General features: G+C 44.7%; 2 protein-coding genes across 5 annotated transcripts; both read left to right on the forward strand.

Annotated features, from left to right (window-relative positions):
- On the forward strand, positions 3,668–8,749 carry LOC110432503 (SURP and G-patch domain-containing protein 1-like protein). 4 transcript variants are annotated; one of them, XM_021453036.1, is made up of 10 exons: positions 3,749–3,816; positions 4,051–4,468; positions 5,997–6,123; positions 6,256–6,362; positions 6,442–6,585; positions 7,203–7,334; positions 7,419–7,598; positions 8,134–8,312; positions 8,390–8,450; positions 8,541–8,738. In XM_021453036.1, the coding sequence occupies exons 2-9, from the start codon at positions 4,099–4,101 to the stop codon at positions 8,414–8,416; spliced, it is 1,266 nt and encodes a 421-aa protein (XP_021308711.1). In that variant the 5' UTR covers positions 3,749–3,816; positions 4,051–4,098; the 3' UTR covers positions 8,417–8,450; positions 8,541–8,738. The 4 variants fall into 4 exon arrangements, with proteins under 4 accessions (XP_021308710.1, XP_021308713.1, XP_021308711.1 ...); XM_021453037.1 differs by having other exon boundaries at positions 3,752–3,816; positions 8,390–8,455; positions 8,541–8,749; XM_021453035.1 differs by having other exon boundaries at positions 3,668–3,816; positions 8,390–8,714.
- Positions 13,593–17,028, forward strand: LOC110432254 (tubulin alpha-6 chain). Its single transcript, XM_021452282.1, has 5 exons — positions 13,593–13,928; positions 14,779–14,993; positions 15,088–15,287; positions 15,892–16,400; positions 16,500–17,028. Exons 1-5 carry the CDS (start codon positions 13,816–13,818, stop codon positions 16,813–16,815), a joined length of 1,353 nt encoding a protein of 450 aa, XP_021307957.1. The 5' UTR covers positions 13,593–13,815; the 3' UTR covers positions 16,816–17,028.

Below are 17,886 nucleotides of genomic sequence, written 5' to 3' on the forward strand. Positions count from 1 at the left end.
GGACGCTACCCGGTGCGTCCGGTGCTAGCGTCCGGTGCCTAACCCTAAGCACTGGCCTGTTCCAACGGCTAAGGACCTCACCGGACGCACTCACAGAGCGTCCGGTGCAGCGTCCGGTGCCCCTTTGGGCATCCAAACTTCGTCGAAACGCGATCGCTCCAACACGAAGTTTGTTTCTCTCGATCTAAGGACTATCTCTGAGCTGCCTAGTGCTAGGTTTACCAAGTGTGCACCACACCTAAACCTAAAGCCTTGCCTAAGTCAAGCTACTAGATCAAAGCCCCTCTTAATAGTACGGTCAAAGGAAAACAAAGTCCTAAACTATTCTAAGTGCCCTTCTTCATCATATGGCACTTAGACCTAGTCTAGTCTTGACGATGTCCATCCATCCTTTGAAAACCGAAACGATTTCCACTATTAAGTTGGCATGTACGTCCCTGTCCATCGAGTACCTATTTACCATGACCTTACCTATGACTTTGCCTCTGCAAAACACACGTTAGTCATAGTAATCAACAATGTCATTAATCACCGAAATCACTAAGGGCCTAGATGCTCTTTCAATTAGTTTTTATTTTTATCTATATTTAATACTCCATGCATGTGTCGTAAGATTCGATGTGATGGGGAATCTTGTAAAGTTTGGGTTTTTTGTGCATCTTGTTAAGCCTAACTGTGTTGAATTCTTGGCGGTAAGATCCAGAAACGCAGGCAAAATGTTGTTCTTGGTGCCATGCATATGTGGCACCGGCTCAATCGGTTCGAGTGCCATGCCAATGCCATTCATGCCAACACTATTGCCATTCATGAACCGTTGCAAACGCAATTGGAGATTTATACTCCACAATACTATACTACTACTGTATAGCGAGTGGGAGTGGGCAAGAATTCATGACAGCATCGAATCGCTTCCACTTGTGTGAAACGGGCCGCCGGAGTCGCTTCGTTACCCCACAGTAATCCCTGGAAGGATTGATTACATGGGAGCTGGGAGGGCAGCGAGAGCCTATATATAAGCACATTCCGACGCTAGCTACTCCACGTACGAAATCGACTGCAAGGCGCAGTCTCTAGTGAGTGAGAAAACACAACCGATCGAGAAATTCGGTCGATCAGCAGGGCTGCAGGCATGGTGGTGTCCCCTAGCCGGAAGGAGGAGGAGAAGGTGGTGGCGCGAGCGCGAGTCGTCATCAAGTGGTTAGATGGAAACGGCAGAGTGGTGCTGGTGAAGCCCGAGATGCTGGTGACCCTCAAGGTGCAGGACACCGAGCGGCGCATCGTCAAGCGCACCATGCGGAGGACCGACAAGCTGCAGGGCCTCATGGACTACTACTACGACATGGTGTGCTCGGCCGGCGCCACGCGCGGTGCGGGGCGCTTCGTGTTCGACGGCAAGCGGCTGAAAGGTGAGAGCACGCCGGAGGACCTCGGCATGGTGAACGGGGACAAGATCGACTTCTTCGAGGATCTCATGTCTGGCTGATCCATATATGGGGCCGACCCCGCTTTATATTAGTTTCCTAATAATAATTTTAAGTACGAGTATATAGTACTCCTATATGTAGTACTACTGGTACTTGTGTGTCTCATGTGATCGGGGCATCTGAAATGCTACGAAGGAATGAAAGACCTAATTAAACTACATATTCTGATTGAGTTTGCATTGTGTATACAGTTTGATGACTTTTCTCGTGTCCATCTCAAAGCACCGATAGCTGTATCCATTACAACTACAAGGATATTTTTGCACTCAGTCCATGCATGCCTCTCGATATGCCACACGCGCGGATGATCATTTTTGCAGTCACTCCATGTCTCTCGATACGTCACATGCTTTTATTTTGTAGCTGAACTGCAGCGAGTTTATTTCCGCGTTGCATTTTGATTAAACCATGGAAATCCTCAATAACGTGGATCCTTTGTTGTCGATATAGTGCGTTTTGTGTTGAAAAAATGTTGAGAACAATACATGAAATAAACTCTAATAGGAGGCTACAACTCTAACACCAAGTTCATACATAGCCTGTTCGTTTGAGCTTATCAGCCAAATCTGCCAGTCATTCAATAGTGCTTTTCTTTCATAATAAATCAACCAAAAAGATTTTCTATCATGGCTTATCAGCCAAAAGAATTCTTATCACAAGACATCATGTAAGACTAGCAAACTGAGCAGCTTAGCTAGTTAGTTTCCTTGTGGCGGAACATTTCCATCTGAGTTTAAGTCCTTAACTTGATGTGGTGTCTATGTTGGAACATATCCATGTGAATTTAAGTCCTTGATTTGATATGAGTGCTTGTATTTTTTTAGATTTATTCCAGAATTTAACGGGTATTCTTTCAGTGGTAGGCAATGCGTCTTTGCTGACTTCCTTGATCTTGAGATTTGTTGGTCTAATTTAGTCTTCAAAGTTATTCATAAGGGTAAGTTTTTGAAAAAAAAAAGATTATAGTCCAAGTTGAAAGTATTATGTGTTGAGTCAGCCGATGACTAGTTTGATTGGGTATACACCGTCAGACATGTTACGACCTCCTCCCTCATAAGTGTGGCATTCTTGTGACTTTATCAATAATCTCAAGGTTTCTCGGTCTAGTTAAGATTTTCAAAGATACTCATAAAAGTATGATCTTATCTAAAAAACGTAAGACTATATAGTTCAAATTGAAAAATTGTCCGTTGATATAACCAATGGCTGATTTAATGGAGTAGACATCGTTAGTAATCTCATGAGTTCCTCCCTCGTAACATGTCGGCGACGGTGTACTTATTTTAACCGTCGCAAAACGTTTTTCTGTGACGGGTCGTACGAGCCGTCTCTGAAGCACCCGTCATCTTTGTACAGATCTGTAGTAGTGACAGTAACATTTCTTATAGTTTTTCTATTAGAGGGGTACACAACTATTCCCATTTATACTAAAAGGAGAGATATTTTTTTATATTAGTTGTTCTTCTGGGGTAAAGTAGAGTTTTATTTTAAAAACCCAAATAATTTTTGGTTAGTAAAAGGCTATCAAAATATTTCATGGTATATGTGGTAGATCTCGTTTTGAGGTCTTTACTTTATAGATGTTTGTATATTTTTCTTTAAATTTGATTAAAGGTAGAAAACTTGATTATATCATGTTTGCTTGTCTTATAAGCCATACTTTTTCTGTCAGAGCATCTCTAACAGTTTGGTAAAACTCATTTGCCAAATCTTGTGTTTTGACAAGTTGCTAAAACATACGGCAAGTGAGATTTTCTTCTGTTTCCAACAGTTTGCCAACTGAGCTTGATAAACTTAAAAGAAGACCTACAACCAATAACCAAATCAACTAATCTGTTGGATAGCAAGTTGACAAATATGAGCGTGCGGTGCTGCTAGATGGCAAGTTGCCAAAAAAATGGCAACCCATTTTTGGAGTGGCTATTTTCTAATTTTGCCAAATAAACAAGAAATAACAAACTCATTTAGAAAACTGTTGAAGATGATAGTGTTTTCTCTCAAAATAAATTAGCGAACAATATATTTAGCTATGATTTTTTAGACCAGCAAACATGCTACTTTCAATATAAATCTGATATGTCTTCGTCTTAAAAAAAACAAAGCAGTCATCCGTGGCCCACCTGCCAGTGACCCCAGAAGGCTACAGAACACGTAAACCCGTCGGGCCCGGTTCTGCAGGGACGCGCACCTGCGCACCGCGGAAGGCGAATCGGTATCCTCCCGCCGTCATATTCTCTGTCCTTCCCCGATCGATCCCCACCCTGCACGATACTTTTCCCCTCTCTCTCTCTCTGCTAGGGTTCCCCGTCCGATCCCCCCTCGGCCGCATCAGGTAAATTACTGGTCCATCCGCCTCGCATTCGATCTGATCCCGCGATTCGAGCCCTCGCGCACCGATCCGGGACTCACCCCCCTGCAAATTTCCGCGGCGGAGTTTCGTACCGTCTTTGTTTTTGCAACATTCGAGTTGATTATTTTGGAGGAGTCGCGCTCTAGGTTGAGCGAGCGTTGTTGGATTTTTGTGCGACGACGGTGGTGTGTTGATTGGATGTTGAAAGAATTGTAGCTGTTTGAGGCGGCAAGCAAGAGGCCGCGGAAGCATCTGCGTCGAGCCATGGATAAGGGGCTCTTCACCAACGACGGCTCCTTCATGGAGAGGTTCAAGCAGATGCAGCAGGAGGCGCAGGAGAAGGAGAAGGCCGCTGCGGCCGCTGCCTCATCAGCTCCCAAGCATGCGAACCCCAAGCAGGGGTTTGCTGTTGCGGCAAACAAGCGGCCATTCGAGCTGAAGAAGGCTGCTCCGGTAGCCTCGTCTGGTAAGCTGGCCTTTAGCCTCAAGAAGGCCAAAGTCGCGGTTGCACCTGTCTTCTCAGCTGATGATGAGGACGAGGATGCTGCGGATGTGGAGAGGGAGGAGCCTGCCAAGCGCCAAAAATCTGTGCAAGCTGATGCTCCTGTGGCAGCTGCCCCGTCTGGGGCTGTTGGTAATCATTTATATTTATCCATTTCTTCTGTTTTACTATTAACTCGTTTAGTGATGATGTTCTGTGGGTTGTAGTTTCTATCAAATGATTAGGTGCAAACATGTTATAAGACTTTTAATTCAGTAACCAAGCTAGAACATCAGTGATATATTATCTTTTATCTTTCCGTGCAAGTAGTGTTTTTTTGCCTTCGAATTCAGTTGCGGATTTAGATTATCTCATTGAATTCGATGCAAATCATTTCAGCATGTGGCATACCTTAGGTTTTTATTATTGAAATGAGTTATGAATTCGGATTCTCCATTCCCAAAGTATTACCCTGGTGCAGATGGTTGTATTATCAGTTTTCATGTAGAGTTCTCTATTCCACACATTTGACAGTGTTGTCCTGGCAGTACTTCGATAAAATTTGATAGCGAAACTAAGTAATAACTATATAGTTTACATTTCATTTTCTTACATACTGATTTAACTAGAACCCAGTACTGCATTTCACATATACTTTTTATTGAAATACTAAAGGGCTGTTTGGATGTCGGTAATATTTGGGTTTTGTATGGTTAATACAATATACCATAGGATTTAAAGCTTCTAGGTGTTTGGATACAGCAATTTAGTTTTACAAACTTTAGGATTCCAAGTACCATGATATTTGAAGTTCTTGAAGAAAACCCATTCAACACTTCTTTTTTTCCCCTAAAAACAAAGCACGCCTCACATTTCCTTTCCCACCAATGCGAGTTATACGGCGTTGGCCTGTCTAATTTCATGCACTACTATTAGTAAACACATTCCTAATGTACAAAGTTGTATTGCGTACATTCATTTTGAATTGTTCACAAGCTCTTTTGATCTTCCATATATAAACTATTGCTATGTATCAAAGCTAGTAGTATCTATGTATCTATCTTAGGTTCCTTGTGGTGGCTAGATTATATAGTATAATGTGTAGTTGATCATAAAGTAAAATTACTTACCGAAAACCACCACCAAATACGCCATTGTTTTTATTTATATTATAAAATATGGTGTGTGTGTGTGTGTGTGTGTTTTCACAATTTATGTTATTTTATTTCCCATGTATTTAAAACTATGGTCTTGAAATTTTGTATCATTCAAACATTCCATAATAATATTGAATTCATGCAACTAGTGATAAAAATGAATCTTGATAGCTACAAAATTGCAATGCTAGTGGGGTGGTGGAATTGGCCAACAGCGTTTTATTTTTAGAAAAAAATGATTGCTATTGCACCAAGGTGTCGTAAACTCTCCTTTTTCGTATGATGCATACATTGTTAGGTTTACAAAAGAAACATCTTCCTCAGCATCTGCATACGTTATCAATAGCTATTGTCAGCAGAAAGTCGTGAAGGTTTTGTTCTTTTTCTTATGACTGCAGCTTATAGATTAACTAAATTGACATTGCTGGGAAGGATGTGATTGAGAGAGTTGGAGGCTCTACTGCAGTAATTTGCATTGCCTTGTCATGCTCTTGATATTAATCAGTTCTTTAAGTGACATGCAGCCCCACCCCCACCAAATGATATTACAGTGAGACAAGTCGCTGACAAATTGGCAAGCTTTGTTGCTAAAAATGGGAGACAGTTTGAGAATATCACGCGGCAGAGGAATCCTGGAGATACACCATTCAAGTACGACTAAGCTACTCTTTTTCTTACCAACTCTATCTGTTTTTTGTTGTGGGTTTTCTCAATAAGTTCAACTTTACTTTCAATCTCTGACTTCAATGAATTATTGGTATATAATTCTTTGGTCATTTGCAGGTTTCTATTTGATAAACACTGTTCAGACTACAAATATTATGAGTTTCAGCTTGCTGAAGAGGAAAGGGCTCTTGCTCAGTCAAAGGAGGCTGAAGCATCAAAAAGTGGTTCGTGGCACAATTTCTTTGTTTTCTATAATTTTAACTTCTGTACAAGTCTTGATGCTGTATGCTCTTGTTAATGCAGCTAACTCTGGCATTGCAAGCTTCAAGGCACCAGGTGGTACACATAGAAGCTCATTTGAACAGAAGTCTAACTATCAAACACCTGCATCAGCTTTGTATGGTGCATATGAGGGTAGTTCTTCCCAAGGAAGCTCTTCTAGTTACGGTAAAAGTTGCATACATTGTTTCCTTGTCTTTTTCATATGTTATTTAGCTACTCCCTCTGTTTTTTACATGTCGTATTAGGTCTGTCCTAAGTCAAACATTATTAACTTTGATCATCAATATAAAAAAATCCATGTATTTTGAAAACATGTGAACAATATATTATGAAAGTGTTTCTCATAGGGATCTAAAAACATAAATCTTATGTTGTTAACCTAACATTTTTTAAAAAATTGATGGTCAAAGATAGAAATGTTTGACTTGGGGCAAAACTAACACGACATGTAAAAAACAGAGGGAGTACTTTCTCTATGTTACTAGACTATTTGTTTGCCTGGTTACTATTTGTTTGAGTTTGCAAGTCATCTGTGTCTTGCACTTGTATTGCTTATAAGTATCTTGTTATTTCTGATGTTGTGAATGTTTTGTTTCATTCTTTTGGCTTAATGCATGTGGACTGCGGTAGATATGTTGTAGGGTTTCTGTTCTGAAACACCTGGACCCTATACGTGTTACCTCCCTGATCTATAAATTGCTTCAAAAATAAAAACATCTTCTTCCAATTTGGACTGTTTGATTGTTAGTATATGTGCTCAATCCTAGCTAATCTTGTCGCAGGTGATCATATGACTCCACCGTCAGATCCTGTAGCATTGATGGAATTCTACGCAAAGAAGGCTGCACAGGAAGAACGGAAGAGGCCACCAAGGCAATCGAAAGATGAAATGCCACCACCTCCTTCTCTTCAAGGTACCTCTGCAACATTATTGTCCTTGTTGAAAGAATGTACAAACTTCAATGTTTATTCATGAACAACTAATTCTTGTTTTGCAGGTCCTCCAAAGAAAGGACACCACATGGGTGACTTCATTCCTCCAGAAGAACTTGAAAAGTTCATGGCACGCTGTAATGATGCTGCAGCACAAAAGGCTACCAAAGAAGCCGCCGAGAAGGCTAAGATTCAGGCAGACAATATTGGTCATAAACTTCTATCTAAGATGGGTTGGAGGGAAGGTTTGTCCTGAATACTTAATACCATTACAGTAATATCTGGTAAAACCTTGTCACATTTTTCTTGTTAAAAATAAAACATAAATTGCTTTATATCATTCAATTTGCTTTAAAACAAAACTATAACCACTTAAATGGTAAAGGATCAACCTCAAAAGTCCACGATATTTGTGAGGCTGAATGGCTGATTGATGTTTAAGTTTATGACAACAATACAACACACATTTGGACCCAGATCATCATTACTTTTATTTGTTGGTGTCTATTTAGTATCTGCTTACTTGGCTTGTATCCATCTTTTTCTTTGTTCTTGTCATGTTCATCTAGCAAATCTTCAGTATTGTAAAAGAATGACGTGAACAAAACCAATGCCAAACACCAGATAAGAACTATCTATGATGGATTCAGCATTGTGTTGCATGCATTGATTCTCAACATCCCAACACTGGTGGGAGTTGTTTGTTGGGCGTGTAGTCAGGCAATTAGAGACAGTATGCACCATTCCACTTCCAGGTGTTACATATAGTTTACTCTGTAGGTGAGGGTCTTGGTAGCGAGAGAAGAGGCCGTGCAGATCCCATTATGGCTGGAGATGTGAAGAAGGATCATCTTGGTGTTGGCGCAGTCCAGCCTGGTGAGGTCACATCTGAAGATGACATCTATGAGCAATACAAGAAGCGAATGATGCTTGGATACCGCTATAGGCCAAACCCTCTGGTATATTGCCTGCCATTGTCTGCTTTCCAGGAGTGCTATGTTATTTCTGTTTGCCTAATCCTTCTGCTATTTTGCAGAACAATCCAAGGAAATCATACTACTGAGTACTGATACAGGAGAGTTCATCCGAGGGGAGATGTAAGGTGTTGATTTTGCTGCATTTTTGCTCACAGAACTAACAGTTAGGCGATATCACTAACAGCATTGAAAGTTTTTGTTCATCAGCAGAGAAGTCAAGAAGTTCGTTATTCAGCATATTTCTTGGAATGCCACAGATGTGAGGCTTCTGGGTTCTACGAAGCTTTGTTCTTTGTGTAGTGTTGATCTTTGTGGCTTTAAATGTTGTGTTGAAACGAGTATCATGTTTCAAACAGTGATATATTGCCTTCTTGGATCAGTATATTTTTTCTGATCATTCAGGATTTACTCTGCCCCAATATCTTATTTCGGTGACAAGTGGGAATCAAAAGGTTCAAAATTTGTGCTGGGGAGGGGTTTTATTTTAGAATGGAGTGAATAACTATAGAGAGCATGAGTGTTGGTACGGAACCTGGAGTATTTGAAGCTCCTAGTTAGGCCCCGACCATAGAGGTCCGGACGTCTCTGGCTCTGCATTTTAACAGTGAACTTTTTTTTTTCATTCTCTTAAAATTAACAGGAACTGGTAAAGTCATTATTTCTGGGTTTACCAACTCCAGTTCCTTCACGTACTGTACCAAAAAGGCTACAGTCGTTTGGAGCCGTACAAAGGAGGGCCTTATTTGAAAGGGGACATACAGGGCGTGTTTGTGACCATGGCCCGTTGGCTGGTTGCGCCCTCTGCTTGCAATTGCCGGTGATTGTTTGCTCGGGTCCACCAGCGAGCCTTGCCATCGGCGTGCAAATCACCTCTCTTGGCTCCCAGAAAATGAGATGGAGGTTTGTTTCTTGGCGACATGTCTCGCTTGACTGCTTGAGCAACGGGGTGGAGCGCTGGAGGCACGCTCGAGTAACCTCCAGTCACCTACAGCTGTGCATGCCTCCACACGCCGTTCGTGCTCGTCGCCCCCGCTATAGCCAAGCCGCGCTGCCAGGACGAAGAAGACGATCACAAGCGACGTTAGCTTGTCGAACCTCGATAGCGCCATCAGCTCGTACGTGACCACCATCCTCAACCTCGGCGCTACTGTCGGCAACGACAGTGGCCTGCAACACTACAACGACGCTGGCGTCGTGCCCACTGAGCAGCAGGGCCTCCTCTACCTGGTCTGCACGCTCGACCCCTCCTTCCTCCTCTCCTCCCCTGCAACGCCACCACCACCGCGTCCACAGGCACCCTCCACCGCCGCATCTCCTGCGTGGTACGAGCTCGAGCTCGGCGGTAGCCATAGCCGTGGTGGAGTAAGCCACTTGGGTGTTTGATGAAATGCCAATAAAGATTGAAAGAACGGTAATGTTAAGGCCTTGTTTAGTTTAAAAAAATTTCAAGATTTTCCGTCACATCGAATCTTGCGGCACATGCATGGAGCATTAAATATAAATAAAAAATAAAAACTAAATGCACAGTTTGACTGTAGATCGCGAGATGAATCTTTTGAGTTTAGTTAGTCCGTGATTGGACAATATTTATCAAATAAAATCAAAAATGCTACCATACCTGAAAAAGAGAAAATTTTGGGAACTGAACAAGGCTGGCAATGAAACAAAATTCGGATGGCTAGGTCTATGGCAGTGGCTGCGAACCCCGTCCAGAGTGCCTAGCGGGGGCGACGCTGACGGCGTGGCCGTGGCCTCCTGAGTGCTGACTGATCCTGCTCCTGCTCCTGCTCAAACAACATCATCGCAGCAAGGAATCTCTCCTCACTGATTGCGCTTGCCCTGCCCCTCCTTCCTTCATGTCGTCCAGTCCAGTCATCGCAGCCACCAAACGGAACGGAGCCATCTTTTTGTACGCTCGTCCATTCATCCCCCCGCCACCAAAGTTGCGGCGTTAACAATGGCGCGATAATCCGCTGGGTCCTCCTCGGGGGAGAGAAAAGCGTGCTGTTTGGTTTGATGACCTGGACGAATAATCACGTCCTGCTTTGGCCCGATGACGCTGGACGAATAATCGAGCTACCAATCTTGGAAGCGAAGGCTGGAGCGCCGTGGCGCTGTCAGCCTGTCTCCACCGCTGGCTGCCTCACTGTCATCTGTACTCTCTCACTGAGACAGCCGTGCTCCAACCCAAAGCTTGAGCCTGAAGCAGCCGCCAAACAGATCTACTCGTAGTCCAGATTGGTGGAAATGGAATCGCAGGTGATGGTAATGGTAGGTTACTGCTGGTAGGAAAGGAAACCCGGAACCATCCACATCCAGGAGTAGAAGAGTAGAGTAGCAGCGTGTGCCAGTGTCTGTCGCTGGTGACACATTCTGCGATCCTAGTTACTGTTAGGAGTTCCACTATCGATCTCGATCCCCTGCGCGATCGTAGCGTGATCCGTCGGTCTGACTGCTCCTGAAGTGAACGTCTTCGTTCTACCGGCCGAGAGATCGTTGCCTTTGACCTTGTTTAAAACTAAACAAGGCATTTGTCTCTGCGGCCGGTGGATTCGATGGGTAGGAGGCAGGAGGCACAGGAGGATATCGATTCCGGCTGTCTCGCAGCTGTGAGCGCTGGCGACCCCCTACCGGTCGCCATGATACGATCGCGGCGCGGATGTCAGGCTCGGGAGATTTTAAAATACCGGCGGCCCATACCGGCCCCCGCCGCCCGCCGCGGTGGGTGGCCGCTCCCGATCTCGCCACCCGCGGGTCCCCCGTGAAGTTCCCGGCGCCACGACCACCTTGCCGAGGCAAAAATATCCACAGCTCCGACGGCGGCAGCCAAAAAAGAAAATAAAATCAGCGAGCGTGTCGCGGTCGCGCGGATCCGTCGGCCGCATCGGTCGACCGCACGCGCGTCGCTCTCTTTCCCACGCTCGCCGCGAGCTGCGCCCGCGGACGGGGGACCTGAAGGGCCAATTAAAGGCGGCGAGCTCGCCCGTGACGTGTTGTCCGCCGCGTTCCGTTCCGGGCAGGGACGCCACCAGTGAAAGCTGCAGCCGCGCGGAGGCGATGCGTGCGTGTGCGTGCTCCCCTCTCGTAAATGAGCAATTGCCCCGGTGCATGCACGCTGAGGGAGAAGTAGAAGCGGCCAGAACAGCACGGACGCACGGTCGCGTCACGGGCGCTGCGGCACTGCGCGTGCGTACGGCGTACCTCAAATGTAACTGCGCCGTGCATCACGTACTACTTTTCACCCACCCGTGCGTGCACATCGCGTAGTAAATTCTCTGGTTTTCATGGGCAGCGAGTCGCTGGAACGGCAGGTTCTGTGCGTACGTGACAGGATTTGGCATGTGGCAACTCGCGCGGTACGTTGCAAAAGTCAGTCAAGCAGCACGACAAATGAGCTTCGCTTCGGCCGCTCGCCAAGATGAAGTTGGGCGACAAGACATGGTTAGTAGTTGCATTCACTTTGATGCCGGTTTGTGTACAGCGCTTCAGATTAATATCAATCCGAAAAATTCACAGAACCGTCCCTCTTGTTGGTGAACCAATCCATGAATTGTCGACGAATTTGAGTTTTTAACTGGACTCAAAGTATTTGAATTCATCCTTCGTGTTCGTGGCCGTGAAAAAAATAACGCACAACGGCCCTTAGCACCTAGTGGGCGAGCTCGCCGCGCTGGCGCCTCCACATGACCCAGGCACCCAGCTCATCTGAGCGGCTGGCACCCCGCACCCCACGTGCCGGCGCTGGCCTGACACCTTGGCGCATCGCATGGGCGTGGCACCCACCGGGCCAGCCCTGCGTACACCCGGTGTTGATGAAAGCATGCGCCCGGGCGGGCCCCGGGTCGGCAACGCACACACCACTGTCCAGTCCACTGAAAAAGGCCGTTCGACCGGCCGGACCGGGTAAAATTGTCGCAACACTTTGTCCTGTTAGCCACTTAGCCCCGCGCACAATGGATTGGTCCATGGTCCATGGACTCGCGGCAGCCGTGGCGACCTTCTGTCAACCGCTATAGACACCAAGGCATCGTATACAAGTATTTGCACTATGTATATGTGCTATATATATATTGCTATAAAGAGCCCTACAATATCCATAATGTGTGTTGTATCTACAGACAGTGCAATACATAAACCAAAGGATATGAGACCACCGTGAATCTAAGCCCACCAATTTAGTTATGATTATTTTAAAAATGACGACATAAGGTTATAAGTACCAATTCTTCTCTCAAGCATCCCTTCTTCACATTGTAGTAATTCTAAGGGCTTATTTGGAACATAGGGATTTACAAGATTTATTTTCACGGGAAAAACACAGGAGCGAGGAAAAATTCCCATATTCCAAGTAGGTTCTAACATTCTTTTATATAAATTATTCATTAGCTCTATCATTTTTTTTACTCAAAAGAACATCTTAGAGTGTGGATTGAGGTATGATAGACCACCAAACTTGGCGCCATCCTACTACATACAATAAATCAATTTTGTTTTTTAACCTCTCATGAATCTACATTCCCGTCCTATTTTTGTGATTTGAGAAAGTAAAAAAACTATAACTAATTGTAAAGGTAGTTTTAATACCATGTCTAATTTAGGAGGATCGGAAGAGAAATATAGTGATATATTGGACTACAATCAACTCAGTTTTACTATTATTAAAAAAGACATATATACCTTTCTTAACCATATACCCATAAAAAAGTTGCATATAGCTAAATCCATCAAGTTATATTTATCCCATTCTTTATGACTTATCCTAAGATTAAACATTTTCATTTGCTACCACGGGCCATGCCACTACAGGTTGTCACCTTAGGCTTCAAGGATCCTATACTCAAATTTAAATTTAAACTATTATCAACTTTTATAATGGTGCGTTTGATCCCTTCATTTTGGTAGAATCTAATTTAAAAAGTTAGGCTATTTGATTTGGAATGTGAGATTCCACAACTTTCCAAAATTTACATATAAACTATCTTAAATTCATAGGGTGGAAGATAGAAAATGGATTATTTCTTCTTTCTTCTACAACTTAAGTGAAGTTGTAGATTTTCTTCTTTCTTTTTCCACAACTATAGTTTATTATAATAAATTCAATTTTAAGGATGGGCCTCTGTTTATATAATATTACAGACTCAATTTATTCTGTACGCATAGTGCGCCTACCTGTCACCGTCACGTTAATAGACGGCACGGGGACTGGGCAGTGGGCCGGCCGGCTCACGTGAACAACGCCCACGAAGTAGCGTTGGCTGTTGCAAAAGCAACCGTTTCCAGTTCCCTCTCCTCCCTAGTGCACCCAGGAAACCGCCAGCACCTCTCTCTCTCTCTCCTCCGCCTCCGCTCCCCTTTTTATCGCCCGATCTCACACATTTTGGAAAGAGGAGAGAGAGAAAGAGGGAGAGATTAGAGGGAGCGCCCCCCTGCCCAAGGAAAGAGAAACCGCGGCGCGAGGAGCAAGGGAGGAAGGGCAAGAGGCAAGATGAGAGAGATCATCAGCATCCACATCGGCCAGGCCGGGATCCAGGTCGGCAACGCCTGCTGGGAGCTCTACTGCCTCGAGCACGGCATCGAGCCCGATGGCACCATGCCCAGGTGAATGAATGCTCGATCCCTGTCGATCTCCCAATTTTTTTGTCTGCGGCGCGCATCTGTCGCGCGTTCTAGGGAGCCGGCTCCTCGAAATTCTGGCGTGCTCGTTCGTCGCATTTCCTTAGATGTTTCTCGTTCGCTCTGGTTTTTTGTTCGAATTCGGCGAAGCAAACCATGGGCTGGGTTGGTGTAGTGGTGGTACTTCCGTGTCGGCTCCGTAATTTTGGTTCGTTTGTTCCTTTGCGTTGTACTTCTAGTCTGGTCCTTGCGATGGGGGTTTGTTTTGGTGTGATGTGTTGTGGTTTGTTAGGTTTTGGTACATTTTCTTGCCGGTTGGTGAGAGATTGCATGAGCCGGGCTTGATGCGACGTTTCCTAATTAAGATGCTTGCCTGTTAATTGGTGCATTTGTTCTTTTCCTGCGAATTAGGCAGGCGCCACACAAGGATGCGTTGAGGTCCTCACCACCGTGTAGAGGAGCGCACGTTTATTCATGTGTACTTGGGGACAAATAGGGTTTCCAGCTCTGTATGTAAGGCGCAAGATCTGAAGAACTGAATCTGTGGGGATGTTTAATAAATATAAATAAATGTAACCGAGGAGCTCTGATGAATGTCAGACCATGGATCTCCCTGGATTCACGATCCTCTGTTAAAAGTGGCATGCTTCTCTCTGTTTGCCTGATCTTGTAGTGCCATAGAAAATTGCCCTAATGCTACTCTGTCTGATAATAGAAAATCCTGTTTAGGAACCTGAGGAGGCAGGTTTATCTTTTAGCGCATATGCCAATGATTACTGCTTTAGTAGAGTTCCTCATCCATTTTTTTTAACACTGTGGTTTGGTTGTGATGCAGTGATACCTCGGTTGGCGTCGCACATGATGCCTTCAACACGTTCTTCAGTGAGACCGGTTCCGGCAAGCATGTGCCGAGGGCTATTTTCGTCGACCTTGAGCCCACTGTCATTGACGAGGTTCGCACTGGCTCGTACCGCCAGCTCTTCCACCCAGAGCAGCTCATCTCGGGGAAGGAGGATGCAGCTAACAACTTTGCCCGTGGCCACTACACTGGTAATTCACCTTGTGTCCGTGAATATGTAATAGGAGGGAGTCTTATGCTTCTGCAACTGTGGATTTGTTCAATTCTAATTATTGCGGAATGCAGTTGGGAAGGAGATTGTCGATCTATGCCTGGACCGCGTGCGCAAGCTTGCAGACAACTGCACTGGGCTGCAGGGATTCTTGGTGTTCAATGCTGTTGGTGGTGGTACTGGCTCTGGACTTGGTTCACTGCTACTGGAGCGCCTTTCAGTTGATTATGGCAAGAAGTCTAAGCTCGGTTTCACCATTTATCCTTCCCCACAGGTATGACCTTACCTGTGCCAAAACTTCATATTAGCATCCTAGTATGAGTATCCATGGATGTCACAAAAGAAAAATGTATCCTTTTCCAAAAGGATGTTGGCTTAAGTATATGAGATTGAAAGAATACATGAAGCAGGTCGACAATTTATAATTATACACCAACAGGAAATGGTTTTATATAGAACTAATCTATGGATCATGTAATTTGGTGGCACTGTTCTTGCCTTCTAAATTTCACAGATAGACACTGATTATTAGATCAGCCTAGCATTATTTAAATCATGTGTGGACAAAACAAGCAACTGTTGTGGACTTCTGGATTGTGAGGAGGACCTTCCTGTATATGGTTTAGACCATGATTAGTACAACTGTCACAGGCTAGAGGTCTTCTTTATGAGTGTCTTTAAATCATGCATTGCATATGTGCCAACATTATCCTATAGTACTGCTCCGCCCTGTCCATGTGATGTGGGCCATTCAGCTTGTTCATGTGAGTAGGTTTTCTGCATCTTAGCTGTTGTGGGGACAGTGGGTAGAGATGTTCGATGATTTTGGGTCTGGTCCATGGTTTTAACTTTTCATCTAATGCCACTCTGGATTGCAGGTGTCAACAGCTGTTGTAGAGCCATACAACAGTGTCCTCTCGACCCACTCCTTGCTTGAGCACACTGATGTTGCAGTCCTCCTGGACAACGAGGCTATCTATGACATATGCAGGAGGTCCCTTGACATCGAAAGGCCAACCTACACCAACTTGAACAGGTTGATCTCACAGATCATATCATCACTTACCACCTCCCTGAGGTTTGATGGTGCTATCAACGTGGATGTTACTGAGTTCCAGACCAACCTTGTGCCGTACCCACGTATCCATTTCATGCTTTCCTCATATGCCCCTGTAATCTCTGCTGAGAAGGCCTACCATGAGCAGCTCTCTGTGCCTGAAATCACCAATGCTGTTTTTGAGCCCTCAAGCATGATGGCCAAGTGTGACCCAAGGCACGGGAAGTACATGGCTTGCTGCTTGATGTACCGTGGTGATGTTGTTCCCAAGGATGTCAACGCTGCTGTTGCAACCATCAAGACCAAGAGAACTGTCCAGTTTGTGGACTGGTAAGCTGTCTTTGTCACAATTTGAGTTGCACTTATTTTTAACATGCTTATCACTTGATTTGCGATGCTAACTAACTCCATTATGCTGCCGCCTCACAGGTGCCCCACTGGATTCAAGTGTGGCATCAACTATCAGCCACCCTCTGTTGTCCCTGGAGGTGACCTGGCAAAGGTCCAGCGTGCCGTGTGCATGATCAGCAACAACACTGCCGTTGCCGAGGTGTTCTCACGCATTGACCACAAATTTGACCTTATGTACGCCAAGCGCGCATTCGTTCACTGGTACGTCGGTGAGGGTATGGAAGAGGGTGAGTTCTCAGAGGCCCGTGAGGACTTGGCTGCTCTTGAGAAGGACTATGAGGAAGTCGGCGCAGAGGGTGCAGATGACGAGGGTGACGAGGGCGATGACTATTGAGTAGCTGGTTAATAAGTAGCTCGCTGGTGGTTAATGGTTGGATTATTTTGAGTATACTCTGTATGGTGCTCCACTCCATTGTGTACTGCTGCTGTGTGTGTTTCTATTTTGTATTCTGTGGTAAATTGTTCGTAGCCCCCTATTGGTCATGATTGTTCATATCATACTGCTTTGGTTTGCAAATGCTTATTCGTGCAAGCGTTCTGAGCTCAACCGTTGGGTCTTACTTAAAAACAAAAGGCATTAGGTCTCGGGAGTTATCTTTTGCTCTGCTCTGCAGCATGTGTCTGGATCATGGGAACATTGACATTTGAGAAGTCTTGATAGTATCCGTATCACGGCCTAGTGTTTTTTTTTTTTTGATTTGAAATCACGTCGGGCCTGTTTAGTTCCCCACCAAAATTTTTTTCATCCATCCCATCGAATCTTTGAACACATGCATGACACATTAAATGTAGACAAAAAATTAAGCTAATTACACAGTTTGGTTGAAAATCGCGAGACGAATCTTTTAAACCTAGTTAGTCTATGATTAGCCTTAAGTGCTACAGTAACCTACATGTGCTAATGACAGATTAATTATGTTTAATAGATTTGTCTTGCAGTTTCCTGACGAGCTATGTAATTTGTTTTTTTATTAGTTTCCAAAAACCCCTCCCGACATCCTTCCGACATATTCGATGTGACACCTAAAAATTTTTCATCTCCAATCTAAACAGGCCCTAAGTGTTGCTGCTACGTTTGATGCTACGATAACTGACCATCTGCTGCCAATGCATTCGAGGTGGATAAGTGTTGTAAAGATGCGAATTGCTTGAGCATGTGCACGGCTCATGGTGTGGTGGCATGTTTTATTCCCCCGGTTTGTCCAGATGTAGTTGTCAGGATGGGGATGAGTAAGGAGTGGTACAACTTGCAAAGCGTTTTGAAAGAGGCCGGAGACCTGGCGCCAGTGGCAGTAGATTGGTTGCCTGTTTTCAGTACGTAGGCAGTTTCACTTCGATTCGATGGCGATGCCTGCCTGCTACGCTACCTCATGAATGATGGGCGCGAGAGGAGCACGGCTGCACG

The sequence above is a fragment of the Sorghum bicolor genome, chromosome 2, assembly GCF_000003195.3.
Source record: "Sorghum bicolor cultivar BTx623 chromosome 2, Sorghum_bicolor_NCBIv3, whole genome shotgun sequence".
Taxonomy (NCBI): Eukaryota; Viridiplantae; Streptophyta; class Magnoliopsida; order Poales; family Poaceae; genus Sorghum; species Sorghum bicolor.

Excerpts from the sequence above, each read along its gene's own strand:
- LOC110432503 (XM_021453035.1), top strand. The coding sequence starts at position 4,099 with ATGGATAAGGGGCTCTTCACCAACGACGGCTCCTTCATGGAGAGGTTC. Across the intron at positions 6,124-6,255 it reads CCTGGAGATACACCATTCAA|GTTTCTATTTGATAAACACT; the intron begins GTACGACTAAGC and ends GGTCATTTGCAG. Across the intron at positions 8,313-8,389 it reads GCTATAGGCCAAACCCTCTG|AACAATCCAAGGAAATCATA; the intron begins GTATATTGCCTG and ends GCTATTTTGCAG.
- LOC110432254 (XM_021452282.1), top strand. The coding sequence starts at position 13,816 with ATGAGAGAGATCATCAGCATCCACATCGGCCAGGCCGGGATCCAGGTC. Across the intron at positions 15,288-15,891 it reads CCATTTATCCTTCCCCACAG|GTGTCAACAGCTGTTGTAGA; the intron begins GTATGACCTTAC and ends TCTGGATTGCAG. Across the intron at positions 16,401-16,499 it reads ACTGTCCAGTTTGTGGACTG|GTGCCCCACTGGATTCAAGT; the intron begins GTAAGCTGTCTT and ends GCCGCCTCACAG.